The sequence below is a fragment of the Elephantulus edwardii genome, unplaced genomic scaffold (assembly GCF_000299155.1).
Source record: "Elephantulus edwardii isolate Elephantulus edwardi_28Jun2011 unplaced genomic scaffold, EleEdw1.0 scaffold00129, whole genome shotgun sequence".
In the NCBI taxonomy this organism is placed as follows: Eukaryota; Metazoa; Chordata; class Mammalia; order Macroscelidea; family Macroscelididae; genus Elephantulus; species Elephantulus edwardii.
The window spans coordinates 481,392-503,655 of record NW_006399879.1 but is presented as its reverse complement, the minus strand read 5'-3'; the positions used below and the strand labels follow the sequence as shown (position 1 = coordinate 503,655).

General features: G+C 47.4%; 1 protein-coding gene across 1 annotated transcript in view; it reads left to right on the top strand.

The window, feature by feature from the left end:
- OTOP1 (otopetrin 1) overlaps positions 1–22,264 on the top strand; it is an 89,361-nt gene that overhangs the window by 48,900 nt on the left and 18,197 nt on the right. Inside the window, exon 6 of the mRNA XM_006893637.1 lies at positions 11,637–11,796. Coding sequence (XP_006893699.1) covers positions 11,637–11,796 — 160 coding nt within the window. The remainder of the gene's footprint in view (positions 1–11,636; positions 11,797–22,264) is intronic.

Sequence of the window (22,264 nt, the reverse complement as noted above, 5' to 3'; positions counted from 1 at the left end):
CTCCAGACAGGAGAGAGCAGTAATTGCACCTTAAATGACTCCTCACAAGTTTGCTACTCACCAAAGCAGAATGTAGAACACTGTGGACATCAGGCCAATTGACTTTGATGTCCCCTGAGACACTGGCTGTTTGGAACCACATAATGTCAAAATGGCAGCATTTACCCCAGAGATAAAGTTCAGATTGAGATTGTCAACAGCTTCAGTTTGCTTGGCTCCACAATCAACATGCTTGCCACCAGCAGCCAAGAAACTGAAAGACGTATTGCATTGGGAAGCTCTGCTGTCAGAGACCTCTCCAAAGTACTGAAGAGCAATGACATCAGTCTTGAGGCTAAGGTGCACCTGATCCAGGCCATAGTCTTTGAAATTGCTTGCCCTGCATCAAAAAGCTAGACAATGTGACTAGGGATCATAGAGAATTGATGCCTTTGAGCTGTGATACTGGAGAAGAGTGTTGACTATACCATGGACTGCTAGAAAAACAAACAGGTTCTCCTTAGAGAGGATTAGACCAGGCTGCTCCTTGGAGGAAAGGATTCTGAAGCTTCATCTGATGTCCTTTGGACATGTTGCAAAGAGGGACCAGTCCTTGGAAAGGGACGTTATGCTTTGAGAGGTGGAGGGACAGAGAAAGAGAAGAAGGCCAACGATGAGATGGATTGATTCAGTGGCTGGGGTAATGAGAGTAGGTGTGTCAGAGACAGTAAAGTTGGCACAGGATAGAGTAGGTTTCAGGGCAATTTGTACACAGGGTTGCTATGAGTCACAAGCGACTCGACAGCACACAACAACAACAACAACAACAAAGCTCAGAAGGCAAAAGAAGTACGATAGGATTAGCGGAAGTGAGAACCACAGGGAAGAGGTTGGAAGAGCGTGGTTACATTGTGGGTATTGTAAATAATGCCCTGAAACTAGTTAAATGGAAAATCCGTTCTTTTTTTGAACTTTCACTCAAATCATGATTGGAAGGAAAAAAAGAGCCTGCTTTCTGTGTTTAATGTCAAATAAGGAATACAGGTAGCTTGTGATGAGCTAATGCAAGGGTAAGTTTAAAAAGTGAGCCTAGGGGATACCATTCTACAAGGCTGCTTACTGACTGCTACCTGGCCAGGTTGGGAACTAAAGATTAAGAAGACTCAATCTTTTTGCTCAGAAATGCCACAGGATTGCCACAGCCCCTGAGTGGAACTAGGGGTTGTGTGCTCAACCACTAGCCTGAAAGTTGGTTCACACCTACCCAAAGGTGCCTTGTCAGACAAACCAGGTTATCTATTTCCAGAGGCTCAGCCTTGAAAACACCACAGAGCTCAGTTCTCTCTGCAGTGTGGGCTAGAACCAATTCTGTGGCAATTAATAACACATGGCCGGGGAGAGAAGCAAAGAAAACAATGCAATGGGTATGCTGGGACAGGACAGGAGTGGAAACAAAGTGTAATAGGAATATGGATCCATGGAGAACCTTAAATGAGAAGGATATACATGAGCAGAGCCTGAGTATCAACCAGGAATACTTTTGGTTACAAGTAACCTAGAACTTGACCAAACCACTCAACTGACCCATTGTTAATTGAGTTGATTCTAAGTCATCATGACCCTGTATGGTTCAGAGAAGAGCCACCTCCCAAGGTTTTCAATGCTTGTGATCTTACAAAAGTGGAAGACCAGGCCTTTTATATTTTTCTGGTGACGTCACTGTGAGCATTTGAACTGTCTAACTTCTGGTTGGTAGGTTGGCAAACTATTTGTTCTACCTATTATGTCTAAGGATTTAAAGACATTTAATTATCTCACAAGGTTCTGGAGTTTGGTCGATCTGGCCAGACAGCAGGACCACATTGTCAAAGATCCAGGCATCTTTCTACTCTGCCATTCTGATGTACTGGCTTGTTGCCAAGGGCACCAGGCCACATTCTTGTGTTCAAGGCAGAGAGCAGAAATGGTGTCAGAGATGTATCTATCTTTAATCACGGAAGATCCAGCAGATTTTTTTCTTCTTTTTATTTTAGCCAACAAAGTTCACAAAACAAATTGGTTATTGTGGAAAACACTGTCAGTACCCAAAACACCATCTCAGCTCCTCTTGGGAAATGGCAAATGGGTATGATCCCCTGATCAGGGCCGCACCCTGAGCTGGGGACAGTGACTTCCCATTGCCTTATCTCATGTGGCTTTGCAGATAAGTTACCCCAGTGGATTGGTCTGACAGCATTTGAGAAATCCAACCCAAACTCAGTTTTGCGAGTTGCTATGTGCCTTCAAGTCAACTACAACTCATAGCGACCCTGTGTACAATCGCTCTGAACCCTGCCCTATCCTGAGCCAATCTCACTGCCTCTGGCACACCTATCCTCATTACCCCAGTTATTCTGTCAATCCATCTCATCTGAGATCTTCCTCTCTTGCACTGTCCCTCAACCCTTCTGAGCATGATATTCTTCTCCAAGGACTGGTCCCTCCTGGCAGCATGCCCAAAGCATGTCATATGGAGCTTAGACATCCTTGCTTCCAAGAGCAACTTGGTTTCACCTTCAGGACAGACTTGTTTGTTCTTTTGGCAGTTTATGGTGGGTTCAGTACACTTTGCAGCACCTTACTCAAAGGCATCGATTTGTCTTCCGTTGTCTTTAGTCATTGCCCAGCTCTCTGATGCATAGCAAGTAATTGAGAAGACCATGGCCTAGATCAGGTGCACCTTAGTCTCTAAACTGACATCGTTGCTTCTCAGCACTCTGGAGAGGTCCCTGACAGCAGATTTCCATAACACAATTTTTCTTGATTTCCTGACCGCTGGTGCTGAGAGAGTTGATGTGTAGCCAAGTAAGTTGTAACTGTTAACAATCTCAAGAGTGAGTCTTTATTAAGGGACTATGCAGACTTGGACACTCCAGTCCAAAGAAGCAGACTTCTTCCACAGCCAGCCAGGAGTTTTTATCTCCTTACTCACAAGTGCCTCCTTCGATTCGACCTTAGCTGAGCGTTAGGAGGTGTGCACTCTTTCCTGCATGGTGCCCAAGGTTTTATCTCTTCTTTTATGACTCCCCCCTCCTTTCTTTGCCCCCTCCTTCCTGTTCATTTGCCCACAGATTCCAGGGCCCTGTGGTTTGACATATCAGCTAATAGTTTTTGTTTCCTTTGGGCCAACTTGTGATTATTACTCCAGCCTTTGTTCTCTTTTACCCTGAAGATAGACCAGTCTACAATTAGTTTCTTATGGTTTTCCATTCAACAACCCACACCGGTTTATTTTATGACACTAGTTACAATACCTGCAATGGAAGCACACTCTTCACACCTCCTCCCTGGGGTTCGCATTTCCACTAATCCCTCTCTCTCTGCCCTCTATGTATCTTGGATACATATGAATAAGGATGACAGGAGAAGGATTGAGGCCTTTGAATTGTAGTGCTCGAGCAGAGCACTGAACACCACTGACCAGCGAAAGAACGTGCAGCCAGAGTGCTCCTTTGGAGGCGAGGATCATGAGGCTTCACCTCACATACTTCGGGCATGCTGCTGGGAGGGGCTATTCCTTGGAGATGGACATGGTGCTGGGAAGGGTGGAGGGTCAGTGAAGGAGAGGAAGACCCTCAACCAGGTGAATTGACATGGTGACTGCAGCAATGGGCTCTAGTATGTCAGGAAGTGTGAAGATGGTACAGGACAGGACATTGTTCATAGGGTTGCTTTGAGTGCTCAACTAGACAGCACCTAACAACAACAAACAACAACCACCACCCCTTATTGCCTTCTGAACTTTATCCCTGGGTAAATACTGCCCTCATGACCTTATGTGGTTGGTTGCTCTAAGGAGTGAGTACCTCTCTGGAGTTGTTATTCACTGTAGAAGCCTGTCTATTGTTTGGTTGAAGGTTGAACCGTTGGGGGTGGGGTGAGTGAGTTTTGAGCCAATTCTGGAGGGTCTGGTGGGTCCCACTGGTCTCCACTGGACCATAAGCCTGGTTGTTTTGTTTGTTTTACTTTTGGTCCACATTTTCCATTCACTTTCTCTGCTCTGTCGAGCCAGAACTGACCCATAGTGACCTTTGGTGACCTTTAGTAGGTTTTCAGAAGCTGTAAACAGCACACGAGGCGATTGCCCATCTTTCTCCCATGGAGCAGCTGGTGGATTTGAACCACTTGTCTTTGGGTTGACAGCACAACTCCTATCTACTTGACCACTAGAGCTCCCCAGACGTTTTGAGTTATTCCCCCCCCCCCCGAGGACTTTCTACTGTGCCCCTTTGAAGTGGTCAGCAGTGCAGCCGGGCACCATCTAGTTCTTCTGGTCTCAGGGCTGTGGACATTGAGGCTAGAGTGGCTTGTTAGTCCTCTGGACTCATTGTTTCTAAAGCAGAATTGTTTTTAGTGTCATTGGCCACCTCTGCAAAGCCACTGGAGGGTCCGCTGTGAGCTGGTTCTGACTTGATGGCAGTGAGTGAGTAACTTTGCCAAGATAATGTCTTTCCCCAGAAGGTGATCCCTTCTTCTGACGTAAGTGAGACAAAGTCCAGACTTCCTGTGTTGAAGGAGCACTCTGGGCTGACCTTGCTCTAAGACCTGTGCTGTTCCCGAGGGCTGTGTCAGCAAAGGACACACACCAAGTGCTTAAAGCCGCAGAAGTGTCTCAGTTCTGGAGTCGGGCGTCTGACATCACAGGTTACTGTTGGGGTGTGGCGTTGCCTTAGCGTGTCTCAGCACCGTGGCTCTGCACCCCGTGGGTGATGCTGGGTGTCAGTCTTCCACAGACACACAGTGGCTGTGGATGGAGGATGGTGTGTGCTTCTACTGGAGGGTGAATCCCCTCAAACGGAGATGCAGACCAACATGCTGGCTTCATTTCTGTAAGATGTAGCACTGTTGTTGTTGCTGTTCTTGTTGATTGCCCTCGAGTCGATCACGACTTGTCATGGCCCTATGAACAAAAGGCCTGAAGCCTTTCTATAGCTATCAACACTTATCAAAGTTCATAGAGTTTCTGAAGGCATGTTGTATAGGAAGTGGATGTCACTCCTGCTTCGACACGTGTCTTAAAGTGGGAGCTCCACCAAATACTGTCCAGTTTGGGTAACTGTGGTAGCATTTGACACCCCAGTGGCACAAGTTTCAGCATCATAGCAATTCCAAGTTACTTCAGTACAGCGAATTGACAGAAGGGTGCTGTACCGCTTAGAAGAATGTTCCTCCAAAATATAATAACAACCGACTTTAAATACACAGGCCCTCCCCAAGGTCTTGTGGATTCTAAGCAAGAGGCTTAAATAAAAATATCAGCCAATATAGTATGTTGTTGTTACGTGCCATTGAGTTGTCTGCGATGTATAGCGACCCTGTGTACAGCAGCTCTGAACCCTTCCCTGTCCTGAGCCAGTCTCACCTGATGTAGCACTAGAGGCAGTAAAATGTGGTGGGTGTGACGACAGAGAAGTTTGGGTGCTGGGTGGACACTGGGGTTTGGGGAAAGGGGTCATCATGAGCATGTTGTTGTTAAGTGCCATTGAGTAACCTTGACTCACAGTGATGCTACGAACAACAAAGCTGAGCCCTGTCTGTCCTGTGCCAGCCTCACTCTGTCTGACACAGCAGAGCCCGTTGCAGCAGTCACCGTGTGAGTGGTTGAGGGTCTTCCCCTTTTTCGTTGTCCCTCCACCTTTCCAAGCATGGTGTCCTCCAAGGAAGAGCCTTTCCTAACAGCATGCCCAAAGTGTGTGAGCTGAAGCTTCACCGTCCTTGCCTTCAGGAAGCACTTTCCCCCAAGAGCTGCCTGTAGTTGCAGTAACTCTAACAGCAGAGATGAAGACCTTCTTTTCAGGAAAGGGAGCCAATATTCTCCTTTTCTTCCTCCCCTTCTTTGCTGTGCCCTCTTCTCATTTGTTCTCCCTCCTCCTTGAAGCAGTGTCTGCTGTGGTCTCCTAAGGGTTGGGCAGTGTTGTGACTTGAGCAAGACATGGCAGTGACCACAAACTCTGGTCTTGTTCTCCCTGGGCTTACAAACCAGGTGTCAAGACTGGTAAGGAGCCTTCATGAAAGAAGGTCACCTTACATCAGAAGTGATGCCCAGAGAATTAAAAAAAGGAGGATGGGTGCGGGGGTGGGGAGAGAAAGAAAGGGAGGGAGGGAGGAGAGAGAGAGAGAGAGAGAGAGAGAGAGAGAGAGAGAGAGAGAGAGAAAGCTCTGGAGTGGTGATGCTGACGCGACAGAGGATTACTCTGAGTTAGAGCTGAGAGCTGGCGGATAGGAAGGGGCTTCCCATGAGTGGCCCATGGGGAGGACACAGCAGGAGGAAATTCCAGGTGGAAGTGAGCTTGTCACATGTAAGGAAGAGAATAGGGCAGTGTGAGCTAGAAGGAAGTTATGAGGAAATGGCTTAGAAGAGATAAAGTGACAGATTTTATAGCTCAGTAGGGAAGTTTAGATTGCATTTTAAACATGCTGGAAAGACTTGAGTTTAACAAGCAGTGGTCGTCACTAGATTTCTACACACATTTAATGTGGCTGCTGAGTGGAGAATGGGTGTTGTCACGGAGTCAGTTCCAATCCTCGTGACCCCATGTGGCCCAGAGTAGGATTTTCTTGGCAGATGTCTTCACAGAAGCTGGTCACCAGGCTTTTCTTCCATGGTGTTCCTGGCTGAGTTTGAACCTCCAAACTTTGGTGGTTGTTATGTGCCGTTGAGTCGCTTGCAACTTGTAGCGACCCTATGCACAGTAGCTCTGAACCCTGTCCTATCCTGAGCCAATCTCACTGTCTCTGACAAACCTCCCCCCCCCCCCAGTGACTGTCAATCCATCTCATCTGGGGTCTTCCTCTCCTGCTCTGTCTCTCCATCCTTCCAAGTATGATGTCCTACTCTAAGGACTGGTCCCTCCTGGCAACATGCCCATGATATGTGAGATGGAACTTCAAAATCCTTGCTTCTAAGGAGAGCAGCTTGGTTTCATCCTCTCCAGGACAGATATGTTTGTTCTCTTGGCAGGCCATGGTATGTTCAATACTCTCCTTCAGTACCACAGCTCAAAGGCGTCAATCTTTCTTCTGTCATCCTTAGTCATTGCCCAGCTCTCTGATGCACAGCAAGTAACTGCGAAGACCATGGCTTGGATCAGGTGCACCTTAGTCTCTAGACTGACATCGTTGCTCCCCAGTACTCTGGAGAGGTCCCTGACAGCAGACTTTCACAGTGCATTTCAGCTTTTAATTTCCTGGCTCCAAGTGTACGGAGAGTGTTGATTGTGGAGCCAAGCAAACTGAAGCTGGGACTCTAAATCTCTTCTTTATCGTGATGCTGCCATTGGCCCAGTGGTGAGAATCTTTGTTTTCTTGATGTTGAGCTTCAATCCATATTGAAGACTGTCGTCCTTCACCTTTTCCAGCAAATGCATCAGGTTTTCCTGAGTTTCAGCGAGCAGAGTTGTGTGTCATCTGCATAGTTCAGGTTGTTAACCAGTCTTCCTCCAATCCTGATGCCCCTTTCTGCCTCATAAAGTCCAACCTCCTGAATGTTCTGTTCTGCATATAGATTGAAAAGGCGTGGAGGTAGGAAGCATCCCTGATGTACACCTTTTCTAACTTTGAACCATGCAGTGTTTCCTTGTGTTCTGACAACTTCCTGTTTGTTTGTGTATGTTTCGCATGGGGACAATTAAGGGTTGTTGACCAGGTAGGAGACTTAGAGCAGCTTGAGCAGTAAACGTAGTACATACAAGCTAGCATTGAGCAAGGCACACACAGACTTAATTGTGTTTACCTGTTAGTCTACAGTGACAATTTCACACCTTTGATGTGGCGGGCACAGGTGAAACTGTGCACTGCAGGTCTGTGGAAAGGTTCCACTGGGTGCTTGCTTATTGGGTAACCTTGCCCTGGCTCCCATGATGCTCCAGCTGAGAGGACGGGGGGCCTGCACAGGTGCAGCTGGCCTGAGGTGTATCTGGGGACTGCAGAATCTAGACTCGCTGGTCAGCTGGATGGCAGGGGAGAGGGTGGGGAGAGTTAGAGGGAAAGCCAAGATGGCATGTAGACTTCTGCCCAGACTGGGTGGATAAAGCTGCTACCAAGAGAGGCAAATGGGGAAGGCGTTTTAGATCTCAGGTACCAGTGAGATGGATGAAGCTGGAGGGAGTGAGCTTGTCTCGTGTGAAGAGGTGGGTGGACTGGGCTGGAGGGTTGCTGGGTGGTGGAGATGGTTAACTCTCAGTTACTAACAGAGAGAAGGATGAGGGAACTTCATCTCACCTTCTTCAGGTATGTTGTCAGAGGGGACAAGCCCTGGGACAAAGACTCCATATGGGAAAGGTGGTGGTGGTGGTGGTTAGGTGCTGTCGGGCTGAGCACATGAACTACAGATCTGAACCCCCGTCCTATCCGGCGCCATCCTCACAATTTCTGACACACTGAGGCCACGGCTGCAGTCACTGTGTCAGTCCATCTGGTTGAGGGTCTTCCTCTCTTTTGCCAGCCATTCACCTTTCCTAGCATGATGTCCCTCTCCAACGAGGAACCTCTCCTAGCAACGTGCCTGAAATATGTGAGACGAGGCTTCACCTACTTTGTGTGTGACAGGTGAAGGGGTCGTGAAAGAGAGGAAGCCCCTGAACCAGACGGATGAACGTGGAGACTGTACTCAAGGGCTCGGGCAAGGTGGAGATTGTTACAGACGGAGCAGGAGCCGCTTCAGATTCGTGGTCCGTTGACATGTTGAGTCGTAGCTGAAAAGTGCAACAACGAATGGATGGAAACACAAAGTCTCTGTAAATTTTCACTAAAGTTAATAATAAGAATTAAAATAAAATAAAAAAAACCAAACAAACCAGAAAACAACTAACCATAAGGTTGGAAGATTGGCCCCCTGCCAGGATACCATGGAAGAAAGACCTGGTTTTCGGCTTCTATGAAAACCGCTGCCAGGAAGACCCGTTGGGTCGGTTCTGCTCTGTAACACTGGGCAACCGTGAGTCCGAGTTGACTCAGTGGCTGTGAAGTTTCGGACCGGGTCAGGCTGGAGATTTCAATACGGAAGCCTTAGGCCTGTGGCTGGTGCTTACCCCCGGGAGCTGGGGGAGATCATCCAGGGATCGTGGATATAGTGAGGAGAAGGGGTCCCGAGAATGAACCCTGGGAGCAGCCAGAAGACAGAGGCTGAGCAGAGGAGGAGGAGATAGTGGAGAGGATGGGAGAACCAGTTGCATCGTTGCTGGGAAACCTCTCAGCATCATAGAACGTCGAGAACTCAGAAGGATGGAGACGTGAACCACGGAGTGAGCCGTGTGCTGACATCCACAAAACCATGTGTATTAGTCACCGACAACTGTGAGAGAAATCACCCCAAGACTGAACAACTCCAGACCACAACATCTACTCTGTCGCATTTGCCACGGGCCAGGACTGAAGCAAGAGAGGCTGAGCCAGATGTCACCACGTCAGGACTCAGCTGGGCCGAGAGAACTTGACTCTGAGGTCACTTGTGTTGGTGTTGGTACAATTCTGGGGGTTATTGGATGAAGGTGAGGTGTGAGTTCCTTGACTTGGTCATTGACTTGGATCAATGCCTACGGTGGCAGCAGCCAAGAAATCCATTAACAAGTGGCAATGGGCAAGTCTGCTTTCAAGAACCTCTTTTAAAAGGCCAAAGAGCAAGGATATCACTTTAAAGACTAAGGTGTAGCTGACCATAGTCTTTAAATATAAAGCAACCTCGCTAGCTCCTTGCCATGTGATTTCCCCTTTGTGGTTGGGTGGGACCATCAAGTCTGTTCCGGCCCATAGTGACCCTGTGTATGGCAGAAAGTAACCCTGCCCCACCTGTGCCATCCCTGCAGCTTTGAGCCCATTGTCACAGCTACTGTGTTACTCTGTCTTCTTGAAGGGGTTCCTCTTTGTAACTGCTCCACTTTTCTAAGTGTGATGTCCTTCTCCAGGGACTTGCCTTTCCTAACGACATACCCAAAATATGTGAGATGAAGTCTTACCGTCCTTGCTTCTGAAGAGCATCCTTGCTGCACGTCTGAGCCAGTTATTTGTTCTTTTGGCAGACCATGGTATCCTCAATACTCTGCCAACGTCAAAAGCAAAAGCATCAATTCTTTGGTCTTCCCCCCCCTGACTTTCACATGCAGAGGAAACAATTGCAAATACCCTGGATCAGGTGTACCTTAGTCCTCAAAGAGACACCCTTACTCTTTACTACTTGAAAGAGGTTCTTGGCCGCAGATGTGCCCACCGCCACATGTTTGGTTTCTTGCCTGCAAGTTGATTGTACATCCAAGTAACATGATGAGATGGGAGTTATTTCCCAATATTAGAGACGACAAAACTGAGGTTTGGAGAGATTAACTTCATCAGCAGGTGACGTGAATGGATGCAGGTGACCACTCTCCTGCACAGTTGGATGTCGATGGGCCTGGCCTGGCATTCTCACACGGAGGACAGGTGGGAAATCAGACCACAGCCCTCACTTGCCCACGCGGTCCACCCACGTGGCTGTGTCTCCAGGCACCTAGGCTGGTGCTCAAAGGCAAGTGCAGTCACCAAGTGGCCACCCCCACTGGCCACATGTGGGGGGCAGAGTCACAGGCACAGTCCGGTGATATGTGGCATGGCCCACAGTGTCCGCGACTAGCAGGAACCCGGTGCAGGATGTCCCATGCCTCCCCCTGATCGATGAAGCCTGGAGCCTTTTGGAGCCAGACGTCCCAAGTTCAGACCCAGCCCAGGCATCATGTGGCCTCCTGCAGCCTCTTCCTCAGCTGACCCTATGAACATGTGGAAAGAGCACACAAAGAGGAGTCACAGGGACCCCAAAGCTCCCCGAGCGGCCCTGGAAAAAAAATTACATTTCCGAGCTTCAAGTGGGTTCATCTGTTAGAGGGGATACCTCATAAAGCATTGATTCCCGATTCCCCAATCATCACAAAGGGCCCATGCTGAGAGGTGAGCTCTCTGTGGAACTAGCTCGATGGTTCCAGTCTTTGGCAGTGAGTGACCAGAGACAAGCCCAGAGGATGGTGAGAACGTGGAAGGACTTTCAGAACAAGGAGGGCTTCCTGCAAAGCCTTGGGGAAAAGCAGGACTGTGCGGAGGAGGCAGGAGGGGCTTTCCTGAAGAGAAAGCAGTGAGGGGAAAGAGGAGGGTGGGGGAAGCTCGGGGCCAGCAGCCCAAGGAGGCTGGAGGAAGGTCTGAGGAGGGAGGAGGGTGCAGTGGACAGGCCAGAAGACTGCAGGTCTGCAGTTTTATCCTGAGGGCAATGGGAAGCCATGGGCAGGGGAGTGACAGATTAGATTGTGCTTGATATTTCACACATACTATGGGGTCCTGGTGGAGGAGGAGGGATGGTTAAGGGACACTGCAACACTGAGGGACGCTGAGGCCTGGCTGGGGTGAGGGCTATGGGGATGGAGAGAACGGGATGTATTTGGAGTGCTCATCTGGCACCAACTGGGTAAGTGAGTATGGTGGTCCCAGTGGGTGTGCTGGGTCCCTGGGGCTAAGAAATACTGTGAGATGCTGAGACAGGTGTAATGGCCTCACCTGGCCAAGGTGAGCTGAGCTGGGGCCGGGGTTGAGAGAGGCTCCTGGGTGCTGGGACGCTGCCAGGAGGAAGTGACCAAGCTGGGATGTGTCCCCTTGTCTTACAGCTGTGGATCCCCCCGGCCTTCGGCTGCCGCCCGGAGTATGACAACGGGCTGGAGGAGATTGTGTTTGGCTTTGAACCTTGGATCATCGTGGTCAACCTGGCCATGCCCTTCTCCATTTTCTACCGCATGCACGCAGCTGCCTCCCTCTTTGAGGTCTACTGTAAGACCTAGATGTGTCCACGTGAAAGACTGGGAGCTGGGAGCGGCCAGGGGAGGCCCATGGAGACAGCCAGGCTGGGCAAACAGGGCCTCAGGAAGATGAGAAGGGCCACCTTTGTGTGCAAGGGGCTGCCCTGACCTTTGAAGAGGTGACTCTGTTCTTGCCTAGTGCGTTCTCCTCAGCCCCTGATTAATCTGTAAGCCAAGGGCCTCTCTTAGGATAATGTGACACTAAGGTGAGAAGGTCCGTCCAGCTTGTTTTTCATAAAAACATTTCCTCTTGGCAATATATCACAAAACTACCCATGGCCCTTTCCTGACAGTCTGCAATGTTGCTGCTGGTCACTGTCCTGGAGCTGACCCCGTGCCTTGTGGTGACCCTAAGAGGACACCATGGATCCATAGGGTCTTTGTGAACTGATTTTATAGATTGCCAGGCCTTTCTTCCTAGTCTTTGTTTCCCAGGACTATATCACTATCTCAGACAATAATTTTCTTTTAAAATAAAATTTTCATCTCAGACAATAATTTTCATAAGTGTATTTGCCAGACCTTTCTCCCTGGTCTCTATCTACATCCAACAGTCTTCTATTGTGACCCAAAGCATTTTCATTGGATTACTTTTCAGACGTGGGTTTGCCAGGCCTTTCCCTCTAGTCTCTCTCCCTCTGGAAGCTCCACTGACACATGTTTAGCATCATAGCTACAGGTGGTTGTTGTTGTTGTGTACTGTGGAGTTGGAACTCCCCCGTAGCTGACCCTCTGGCAGGCTTTCAGAGGCAGTTAGTCACATGGAAGGAGATTGTCCATCCTTCTCCTGTGGAGCAGCTGGTGGCCTTGAACCATGTGCCATTGGGATTGCAGTGCACCTTCTTGCCACTGGCTGTGCATAAAAGCATTGGCTGGAATTGAAACCAGGGTCTTCTGCATGGAAGAGGAGAGTTCTACCACTGAACCACCACTGATCCTATGCGCTGCCAACCCAAAGGCACTTGGTTCAAATCCACTAGGTGCTCTGAGGGAGAAACATGGACAAACTTCTCCCATGAGATTTACTGCATCTGCAAACCCACTGGACGGCCAGGTCTGTGCTGATTTGGACTCGATAGCACGTAGTAACAATGACAACAACAACTCCCACCCCCAGAGCTGATGAAGGTAGACATAATCATGCTTGATTCTTGTAGTTTTGGAGTATGTTTAATTTTTTAATCCAGTAATGTTTTTTGTATGGGAGGACATTTAGAAATGGACCAAAATAAAGATATTCCTTACCTGAAATTTTTGCATGCTTTTATTGTAATCATTTTGAAGTCTTTAAAAATAAGATTTACTCTTTTCTCACTATAAATCAATGTATGTTTATTATAGAAAATTTGGACATATTTGAAGAGTAGAAAACTTGAGGAGGAGGAAAAATTGCCCATGATTTCATTATTAAAGCAATACTTTTAAATATTTTGCCGTATTTCTTTGAACCATTTTGATGCAAAACAATTCTTTGTATTGCCGTTATCATACATGTTAAGGATTGTAGGACATAATACCTTAACAGTACAGATTAAAGTGGCCTCCACGTTTCTTGAACTTGTAAATATATTTTTAATGCTAGATTATATTTTATCAAGAAAATGTTCTATGATTAGATTCATTCTCTCATGTGTATGTGTAACTGTTTGCTTTATGTAAATGACTATCCAAAAGAAATAACCATGCGTTAATGGTATTTTGTTCTTTAAGAGAACAAAAAACTTGCAGGCCACTTCCGGTGTAGCCTCCAACCCTTGGCAGCTGCTGCCACTGGAACTAGTGGGCAAAGGTTAAAGGACCAAGGAATCATATTGTGATGAGAGTGAGAAGGAAGTTGTTGGTACGCTTCTAGGTTTTGATGACTCTCAGTATTGCCTTGGAAGATGTCACTGAGTTTGAGATCACATCAGAAGGAAGAAGAACTACTAAATTAGATTCTGCCCAGTGGAAATGATACAACCATGCTGGTTCCTGGAGAAGGACCTGAAGTGTGAGTGGATTTCCTTGACTGTTTTGTTTTATAAAGGCAACAAAATGGATTAAAAAAACAAACAAACAACAAAACCCCTTTCTAATCTTGAAATTCTGTAATGCTAAGTTTCCCGTTACAGGGAAATGTTTTGAGATAAATTGTAAATGCCAACGTTTATAAGTTTATTATGATGATCTTAGGAGAAAAGTATACAGTTTGCTGTTTGAAGACCAAAATAAAAATGTTTAAGTGTGTTTTGGTTTTAAATAAAAAAGAGATCCCAAACAGCTCAAGCTCAGTGCCTGCGAGTCGAGTGGGTTCTGACTCAGGGCCCCTTGTGGGTTTGTGAGGGTGTGAGTCGTCCTGGAGGAGACGCCCCAGCCCCTTCTTACAGCCACTGGCTGCCTTGTTGAGGGTCTTCTCCTCTGACCCCCATCTGTCTCAGCAGGATGTCTTGTCCCCAAGGACTAGCCCCTCTTGACCACATGCCCGAAGTGTGTGAGATGATGTTTCAGTTTGTAAAAACACAACCACAGCTGAGCGAAACACAAGAAAATGAAACACAACAATGTGAACTACACCAGGAGTCAGGATGGCTGTTCCCCTAGGAGACTTTTAGCTACGTGTAACTGAGCATTTGTGTTACTGAACACAAGGGGTTCTTTCCGTAGTCAATTGCCAGTAAAACAAATGGATTGTAGTATCCATAAGCACTTTATTACGCAGATCTGGGAGACAGCGAGTCACCTCCAAGACTGTCTCTCCGTCTGGGAGTGGTCATCAGATTTTATACTAGGGTGAGACTCTAGCTCATTTAACAATGCACTTGTGTTAGGAAAAAAAAGGTAATTTCTACATCTGGAAAGAACACACAGTTCTCTTCCTGGTAAATAGGCAGGTTAAGATACAATTTACATATGACTGGAGAGCCAGCCTCACCAGGATCTAGGATAGAGGCATTTCCTCTCCTGGTAAACAGATCAAACTACTCTACATGACTAAAGAGAGGAAACAGAGAATTTGGAGGCTAAGTAACTAGTTTTGCAGGCTGAAGAAAATTAACTATAGTTTTATGATTGATACATATATAGAGAATTCCGAACTTATTAATACCACCCAGCAAAGAAAATTCATTATCTTACAGTGCAGTGCTATTGCTAGGTTCTGTCAGAGTATTTTCTTCTTAATACAATTTTTTATTTTAATTGTGATTTTAACAAAAGTTTACAGAAAAGTTAAATTTTTATTCATTCACTGTTGCACATTTTTAGCCCCTGGTCCTCCCTTCTCCCTCCCCAGTTTACTTTTTTTTTGTTAAACATTCATTGCCACACAGTTACCTCCCTCCCCCCAACCCCCATCCTCTTTGAAATGCACCTCTTATTCTGGGCGGCTGTCATATGTACAATGCCTAATCATATATTCAACAGTTCTTTCCTTTATCTGTTCCAGTGCAATCAATGTTCATTATTTATCCCCTTTTATCCTATTCTCCTCCCAATCCCTCCTGTCAGACCTGCTTTATAACAGTGGTACTATGCAGTATTTGTCCTTTTGTGGCTGAGATATTTCCAACCCACAGCAATTCTTTGTACAGTAGAAGGTAACCCTGCTCACTCCGGTGCTGTCCTCACCATGGCCCCTGGGTCCCCACCGCCGCAGCCACTGTGAGTCCATCTCACTGAGCGTCTTCCTTTTTCACTCACTGACCTCTTACTTTACTGAATATAATGTCGTTCTTCAAGGACTGACCCTTCACAGTAACATGCATGGCACTTCATAAAAATTGAAAGCCTGTGCAACAGCCCAGGCCTGGTGGCCCAGCAGGTAAGGTGTTGTGCTGCTACCCCAAAGGCAGGTGGTTCGAATCCACCAGCTGCTCCAAGGGAGTATGGTGGGTGATATCCTGTGCAATTCCTCTGAAAATCTCTGGGAGGGTCAGCGGTGGGTCAGTCCTGACTTGATGGCAATGAGCGAGGGAGCTGAGTGTTCAGGCCTCAGGGCTGTGAAACAAGAAAGTCGGAATAATAATCAGATCCCATTTCACACCCTTCACATAGACAAGGATTGGCAAACTGGGAAAGGAAGGACTCACACACATGCAGTGGTGGGAGAGCGAATGGGAATAATCCAGCTGAGAGCCCTGGACACATCCACCTGGCCCAGAGCTGCACCCTCTTTGCTGCTGCTGTTGTTGTTAGGTGCCGTGGAGTCGAGTATGACTCACAGCAACCTTTGCACAGATCTGACCGTCCTGCCCTGTGCCGTCCTCATCCTCCCCAGATCACTCGAGCTCATCACTGCCGTCCCCGTGTCCGCCCATCTCCTTGACGGTCTTCCTTTCCGTGGCACGTTCCTCAGGGTCCAGCAAGTCCACTCTTTGGGCTGTTCTCCAGAAATAGCATCAGATATTCGAGAAGACGTGAAGACACGTTCCAGAATGTTCACTGTAGCCACGCTGTTGTTGTTGTTGTTGTTATGTGCCGTCGAGTCATTTGCGACTCATAGCGACCCTATGTAAAACAGCCCTAAACCGTGCTCTATCCTGTGCCAATCTCATTGCCTCTGACACACCCATCCCGATTACTCCAGTCACTGAATCAATCCACCTCATAGAGGGTCTTCCCCTCCTGCGCTGTCCCTCCACCCTCCCAAGCATGATGTCCCTCTCTAAAGACCTGTCTCTCCTTACAACATGTCCAAAGTATGTCAGGCGAAGCCCCAGAATCCTTGCCTCCAAGGAGCAGCCTGGTTTAACCCTCTCTAGGATGAATCTGTTTGTTTTCTTGGCAGTCCATGGTACATTCAATACTCTTCTCCAGCACCACAGCTCAAAGGCGTCAATTCTCCTTCTACCCTCCCTAGTCATTGTCCAACTCTCTGATGCATAACAAGTGATTGCAAAAACCACGGCCTGTATCAGGTGCACCTTAGCCATGCTAGTACTTAGGAAATGCTTAAAAGCGCCTAACTGGCCATCAATTAAGGATGCAAACAGGCACATTATGGAGTATTCCTGCATTGGACTATGACACGAGAGTGAAAGGTGAATGAACCGGGCTGTCAGGGCTTGAACTGTGTCAGTTCACAGCATGGGCTGAGGTCCAAGCCCTGGCACTTGTGTCTTGCTAATGGAAAGGTTGGGAACTTGAACCCACCATCTGCCCCATGGGAGGAAGATGAGGCAATCTCCCGTGAAGATTCACACTTTGGAAACCCCCATCAGGGTCACCATGCCCGGAATTGACGTGATGGAAACGGCTGTGAGATTTGGGACATTGTGGAAGCAATCCTGTTCACAAGGAGAGGTTTTTGTCCAGTGTTAACCTTTCAAGGTAGAATTCCTTTCTGCCTTGAAAGTTTTGATGGAGCTGTGCTTTCAGTAACTACAGACATTTAGAATGAAAAAACAAAAATTGGGAATGAATATAGATTTTTATACAATTAGTGGGATACCTGAGTCCCAAGGGGCCCCTGGAGGTTGGGGGAGGGGGTCGTGAGTCCCACATTTTTCAGATTCATGTAGACTCTGGTCCCCCATGAGATGGCAGTATACACTAAATGTGAGATAGCAGCTTTCTACTAAACCCCAGAGATGGGAGACATAGGCAGCACTCTGTGCCCCACAGGTCTCTACAAGGTTAATGCAGTCATACCGGTGCAGGACGGGCCTCAGATCCAATCACCTCTGAGCTGTAAAAGAGAAAAAGAGACGCAGAGACACATTCAGGGGGAGAGAGAGTCCAGGGGATACAAAAGAGTCACTGTCACTAGCAGATGCCAGAACAGGGGGTGAAATGCACAGAGGTGACCCTCTGATCTGGACCTTTGGTCTCCCAGACTGTGAGAAAGTAAATTTCTGAGCCATAAAGTCCCCACTTTCTGTTTCAATAGCACATGGTAATCAAGAGCCACACATGAACGTTTTTGTCTGCTTCTGGGTTAGGACCGAGCCATAGCTGACCCTCCAGTGGGTTTTCAGAGGCAGTTAATCACACAGGAGGAGGTGACCCAATTCCTCTCCAGTGGAGCAACTGGTGGATTCGAACTTCAGGATTGCAGCACTGCTTCTTATCACTCGGCCACCAGAGCTCCCAAGTCAACATTGGTAATTTCTAAAAAAGATAACTGGATGAAAATGTATACAAGAGTCATTGGTTTAAACACAGGCAAAACGAACGAACGAACGAACGAACCAACCAACCAACCAACCAACCAACCAACCAACCAACCAGCCAGCCCACAAAGCCAAACCACATCTCTGATAAAAGGTGAGTGGTTTGAGTCCACAGGGGCTCCTGGGAGAGAGATGAGTGGTCACCTCCGTGAACGGTACAGCCTCTGGAGGGTTGCGGAGCATTGGCTCGTCAGTATTGGGTTTGGGGTTTTTAACAATGGTTTTTCTTTAGTTGCTACATCATTCTCAAAAAGGTTGCTGATATAAATGAACAAATACTAATTCCTACAATCTTGTAGCTGTTATTATTGTTGTTAGGTGCTGTCATGTCCTAGACGACTCACAGTGACCCTATGAACGAAAGACCTGAACACTTGTATAACTTGTATAACTTTTGTCCTTTCTCCAGGTTCATAGAGTTTCCGGAAGCAAGCCATTTCGGAAGTGGATGCCACTCCTGCTTTAAAGCTTGTTTTAATCGAGGAGCTCCACCAAACACTCTGTCCACCAGGTATGTTGACAAAAACAGTGACTGTCTAACTCTTCAATGGGCTTGAGCAGGACAGAGAGGGTGAGGATGGCTGAGGTTCTGAACGGTTGTTCACGGGATCACATAAGGCGAATTACACTTAACAGCACTTAACAACAGCAATGACAGCTCACAACGGAACACCAGGAGCCTCACGCATTTGCAGTAAATGTAATTGACACCATGTGATTAGATGTGTCACCGTAATTGGGTGATTGTGACAACTCTGGTCTGAGTGCATGAGAAAGCTCAAAAAGCACCCTGCTATTGTCAGGTGCTGTTGCGTCACCTACCACCCGGAGGACAACAGACCTGACCCCAGCCCTATCCTGTCCCTTCCGCATAATCTCCGACATGCTGCAGCCACGGGGTGTTGAGGGCCTTCCTTTCTTTCCCAGGCCCTCTGCTTTCCCGAGCAGGGTGCATTGGTCCTAGGACTGGGCCCGCCTCACAACGTCCATACTATATGAGACGAATGTGAAATCTTAGCCATGAAGGTAAGGAGATCCGTGTAAGTCTAGCTTACTCCAAATGTTTTTGGTGTTACAGAGTACCGGGATGCTTTGATCAAAACAGACCCGTGCTGAAACGTTGCAGATTGTGTGCAGAGTGGTTTAGAAGTCGCCCCATCTGACAGCGTCGCCTGTGTGGATCCCACCTGCTGCTCTCCATCGGAAAGTCAGTGGTCCTCACTCCACCTGGGAGAGGCTTGCAGTGGAGGAGCCTGAGCAGCAGGGGGCACCAGTGCCTTACTTTCTGAGTCCTCAGCTCTTTCAGTCCAAACTTTGGATGGGGATCCAGGTGGCTGGAAGGTACCTCAAAGGTGACAGGTGAGGACACCGGTGCAGAAAGGTCCCTTCATTGCCCCAGTTGTTTGCAGTGTGGCCTGTGGTGGTGGGGTGATGACACCACTCCCAGGTGTACCTAGCATCTTCCACCTGGGCTTGGGCTGTGTCTCATAGTGTGCCCATGGACAGCAGCGGGAGGGGCGGCTCAGTCCTGCGCCATCCTCACCATCGGAGCTCTGTGTGACCACGATGGCACTCAGTGTGTCAAATCCATCTCCTCGGGGGTCCTGTGCTCCTTTGCTGATCTTATTAAACACCAAGTCCTTCTCCAGGACTAACTAGCCCCGCAGACAAGCTCAAAACATGTGAGACAGTGTGTCCCCAGCCCCTTCTGAGGAGCTCTCTGTCTGCACTCCCTCCAGGAGAGACGTGCTTGTTCTTTTACCAAGCCTTACGCATCCAGTATCCCTCGCCAGCACCACAGTTCAGAGGTATTGTTCTTCTCCAGTGTTTGCCTGTCACTGTCTAACTTTCACATGCATGTAAAGAACTGAACAATCAAGTCTTGGGTCAGGCACATCTGAGTCTTTAAAGTGACATTTTGCTCTTAAGCACCTTAAAGAGCTCCTAGGCTGCAGACTTCTGCCTGGGGCAACAGGAACGTTGATTTCTTGACCGATGCATCCAAAGGTGTTGATCCACAGGCATCCAAGCAAACCAAAAATCCTTGTCAACAGGAATCTTTTCAGAAATGAAGGAGAGAAGTCTCGGGGAGCTGGATTTGAACCTTTGCGTGGAGTTCAGAAAGACGGACACTGGTGTCCCCTGTTGGCCTTGCTTTTACTTTTACCAAATGTTGTCATGTGCCCTCGAGTCTCCTGCCACTCACAGCGACCCTGCGTACAAGAGCCCTAAACCCTGCTCTATCCTGTGCCAACTCACTGTCTATGATACACCTACTCCCATTACCCTAATCAATAAATCTATCCATCTCATTGAGGGTTTTCCTCTCCTGTGCTGTCACTTTACCCTCCCAAGCATGATGTTCCTCTCCAAGGACTGGTCTCTCCTTGCAATATGTCCAAAGTATGTAAGATGGAGCCTCAGAATCCTTGCCTCCAAGGAACACCCTCTCCAGGATGAACATGTTAATTTTCTTAGCAGTCCATGGTATAGTCAATACTCTTCTCCAGTGTACCATAGCTCAAAGGCATCATTTCTCCTTCTAGCCTCCCTAGTCATTGTCCAGCTCTCTGACACCTGGCAAAGACCATGGCCTGTATAAGGCACACCTTAGTCTCCAGAGAGACACCATTGCTCTTCAGTACTTTAGAGAGGTCCCTAACAGCAGACTTCCCCATCACAATACGTCTTTTTATTTCCTGGCTGCTAGTGCCAAGAGTGTTGACTGTGGAGCCAAGCAAACTAAAGCTGTGAACAATTTTAATCTCTTCATCCATCCTGATCCTGCCAATTGGCCCAGTGGTGAGAATCTTTGTTTTCTTGATATTGGGCCTCAATCCATACTGAAGCCTGCAGTTCTTAACCTTCTGCAGAAGATAGTCTTGTTTTTACTTTTACCAAATGTTGATTGCCTTCGCGTCGAGCACGACTCATAGTGACCCTATGAACAAACGTCCTGAAGTTTTTCTAGAACTATTATCATTTATCAAAGATCACAGAGTTTCCAGAGACATGTGGTTTAGGAAGTGGATGCAACTCCTGCTTCCAAACCTGTCTTAAATTGGGAGCTTCACCAAACACTGTACACTGTGGACAGCTGTTATGGCATTTCACCCCCCTCTATGGCACAAGACACAAGATTCAGCATCACAGCAAACCCAGATTACCTCAGTGCAGCAAATTGACAGAGGCGTGCTGTTCAAATTGGAAGAATGTTCCTTCAAAATAAAATAACGCTAAGCCCCTAGGACCAACCAACTTTTAAATACAAGGGCCATCTATATCATCTATATCTGTATCTGTGTCTGTGTCTGTATCTATATATCTATCTATACCTATACCTATATCCATATTCATATTTACATCTATGTCTTTATCGATCTATCTACATCTACATCATATCTATATCATCTATCTATATCTATCTATCTATCTATCTATCTATCTATCTATCTATCTATCATCTATCAACAAAATTCCTGAAGTCTTTCTAAAACGATTGTCTTTTTTCCAAGTTCATAGAGTTTCCAGAGGCATGTGGTGTAGGAAGTGGATGCCACTCCTGCTTCCAAACCTGAACCAATCTGGGAGCTCCACCAAACACTGTCCATGATGGGTACATTATGGTGTTTGGCACGCCTGTGGCACAGTTGTTGCATTATGGCATTTGAGACCCCAACGGCACAAGGTTCAGTGTCAGAGCAAATTCAGATTTGGGATAAATTGATTCTCACATATTGTTGTTATTAGACTAGTTGAGTACAACTCATAGTGACCCAGGAACAACATATCTGAATCCTATCTTCTCCGTGCCATCCTCACACTTCCTGACACACCACAGCCCATTGCAGCAGTCACTGTGTCAATCCACCTGGTTGAGAGTCTTCCTCTCTTTCATCAACCATCCACCTTTCCAAGCATGATGTCTCTCTCCAAGGAATAGCCTATTCTGGCACCATGACCAAAATGTGTGAAGCAATATCTATTTTTCCCTAGAAATATAATGTTGTTGTTATGCGCCATTGAGTCGCCTATGAGATTGTACATATGAGCAGGAGAAGGATAGGTAATCTCCTCCCGTGTAGTTAACTGCCTCTGAAAACCCACCGGAGGGTCAGCTATGGGTCGGTTCCCACTGGACTGCACACAACAACAACAACAACAACATTTTCTCTCTCTCTCCATATGTATATGTTGTTGTTGTTGTTATTATGTGCCGTCGAGTCGCCTGCGACTCATAGCGACCCTATGTACAACAGCCCTAAACTCCGCTCTGTCCTGTGCCAATCG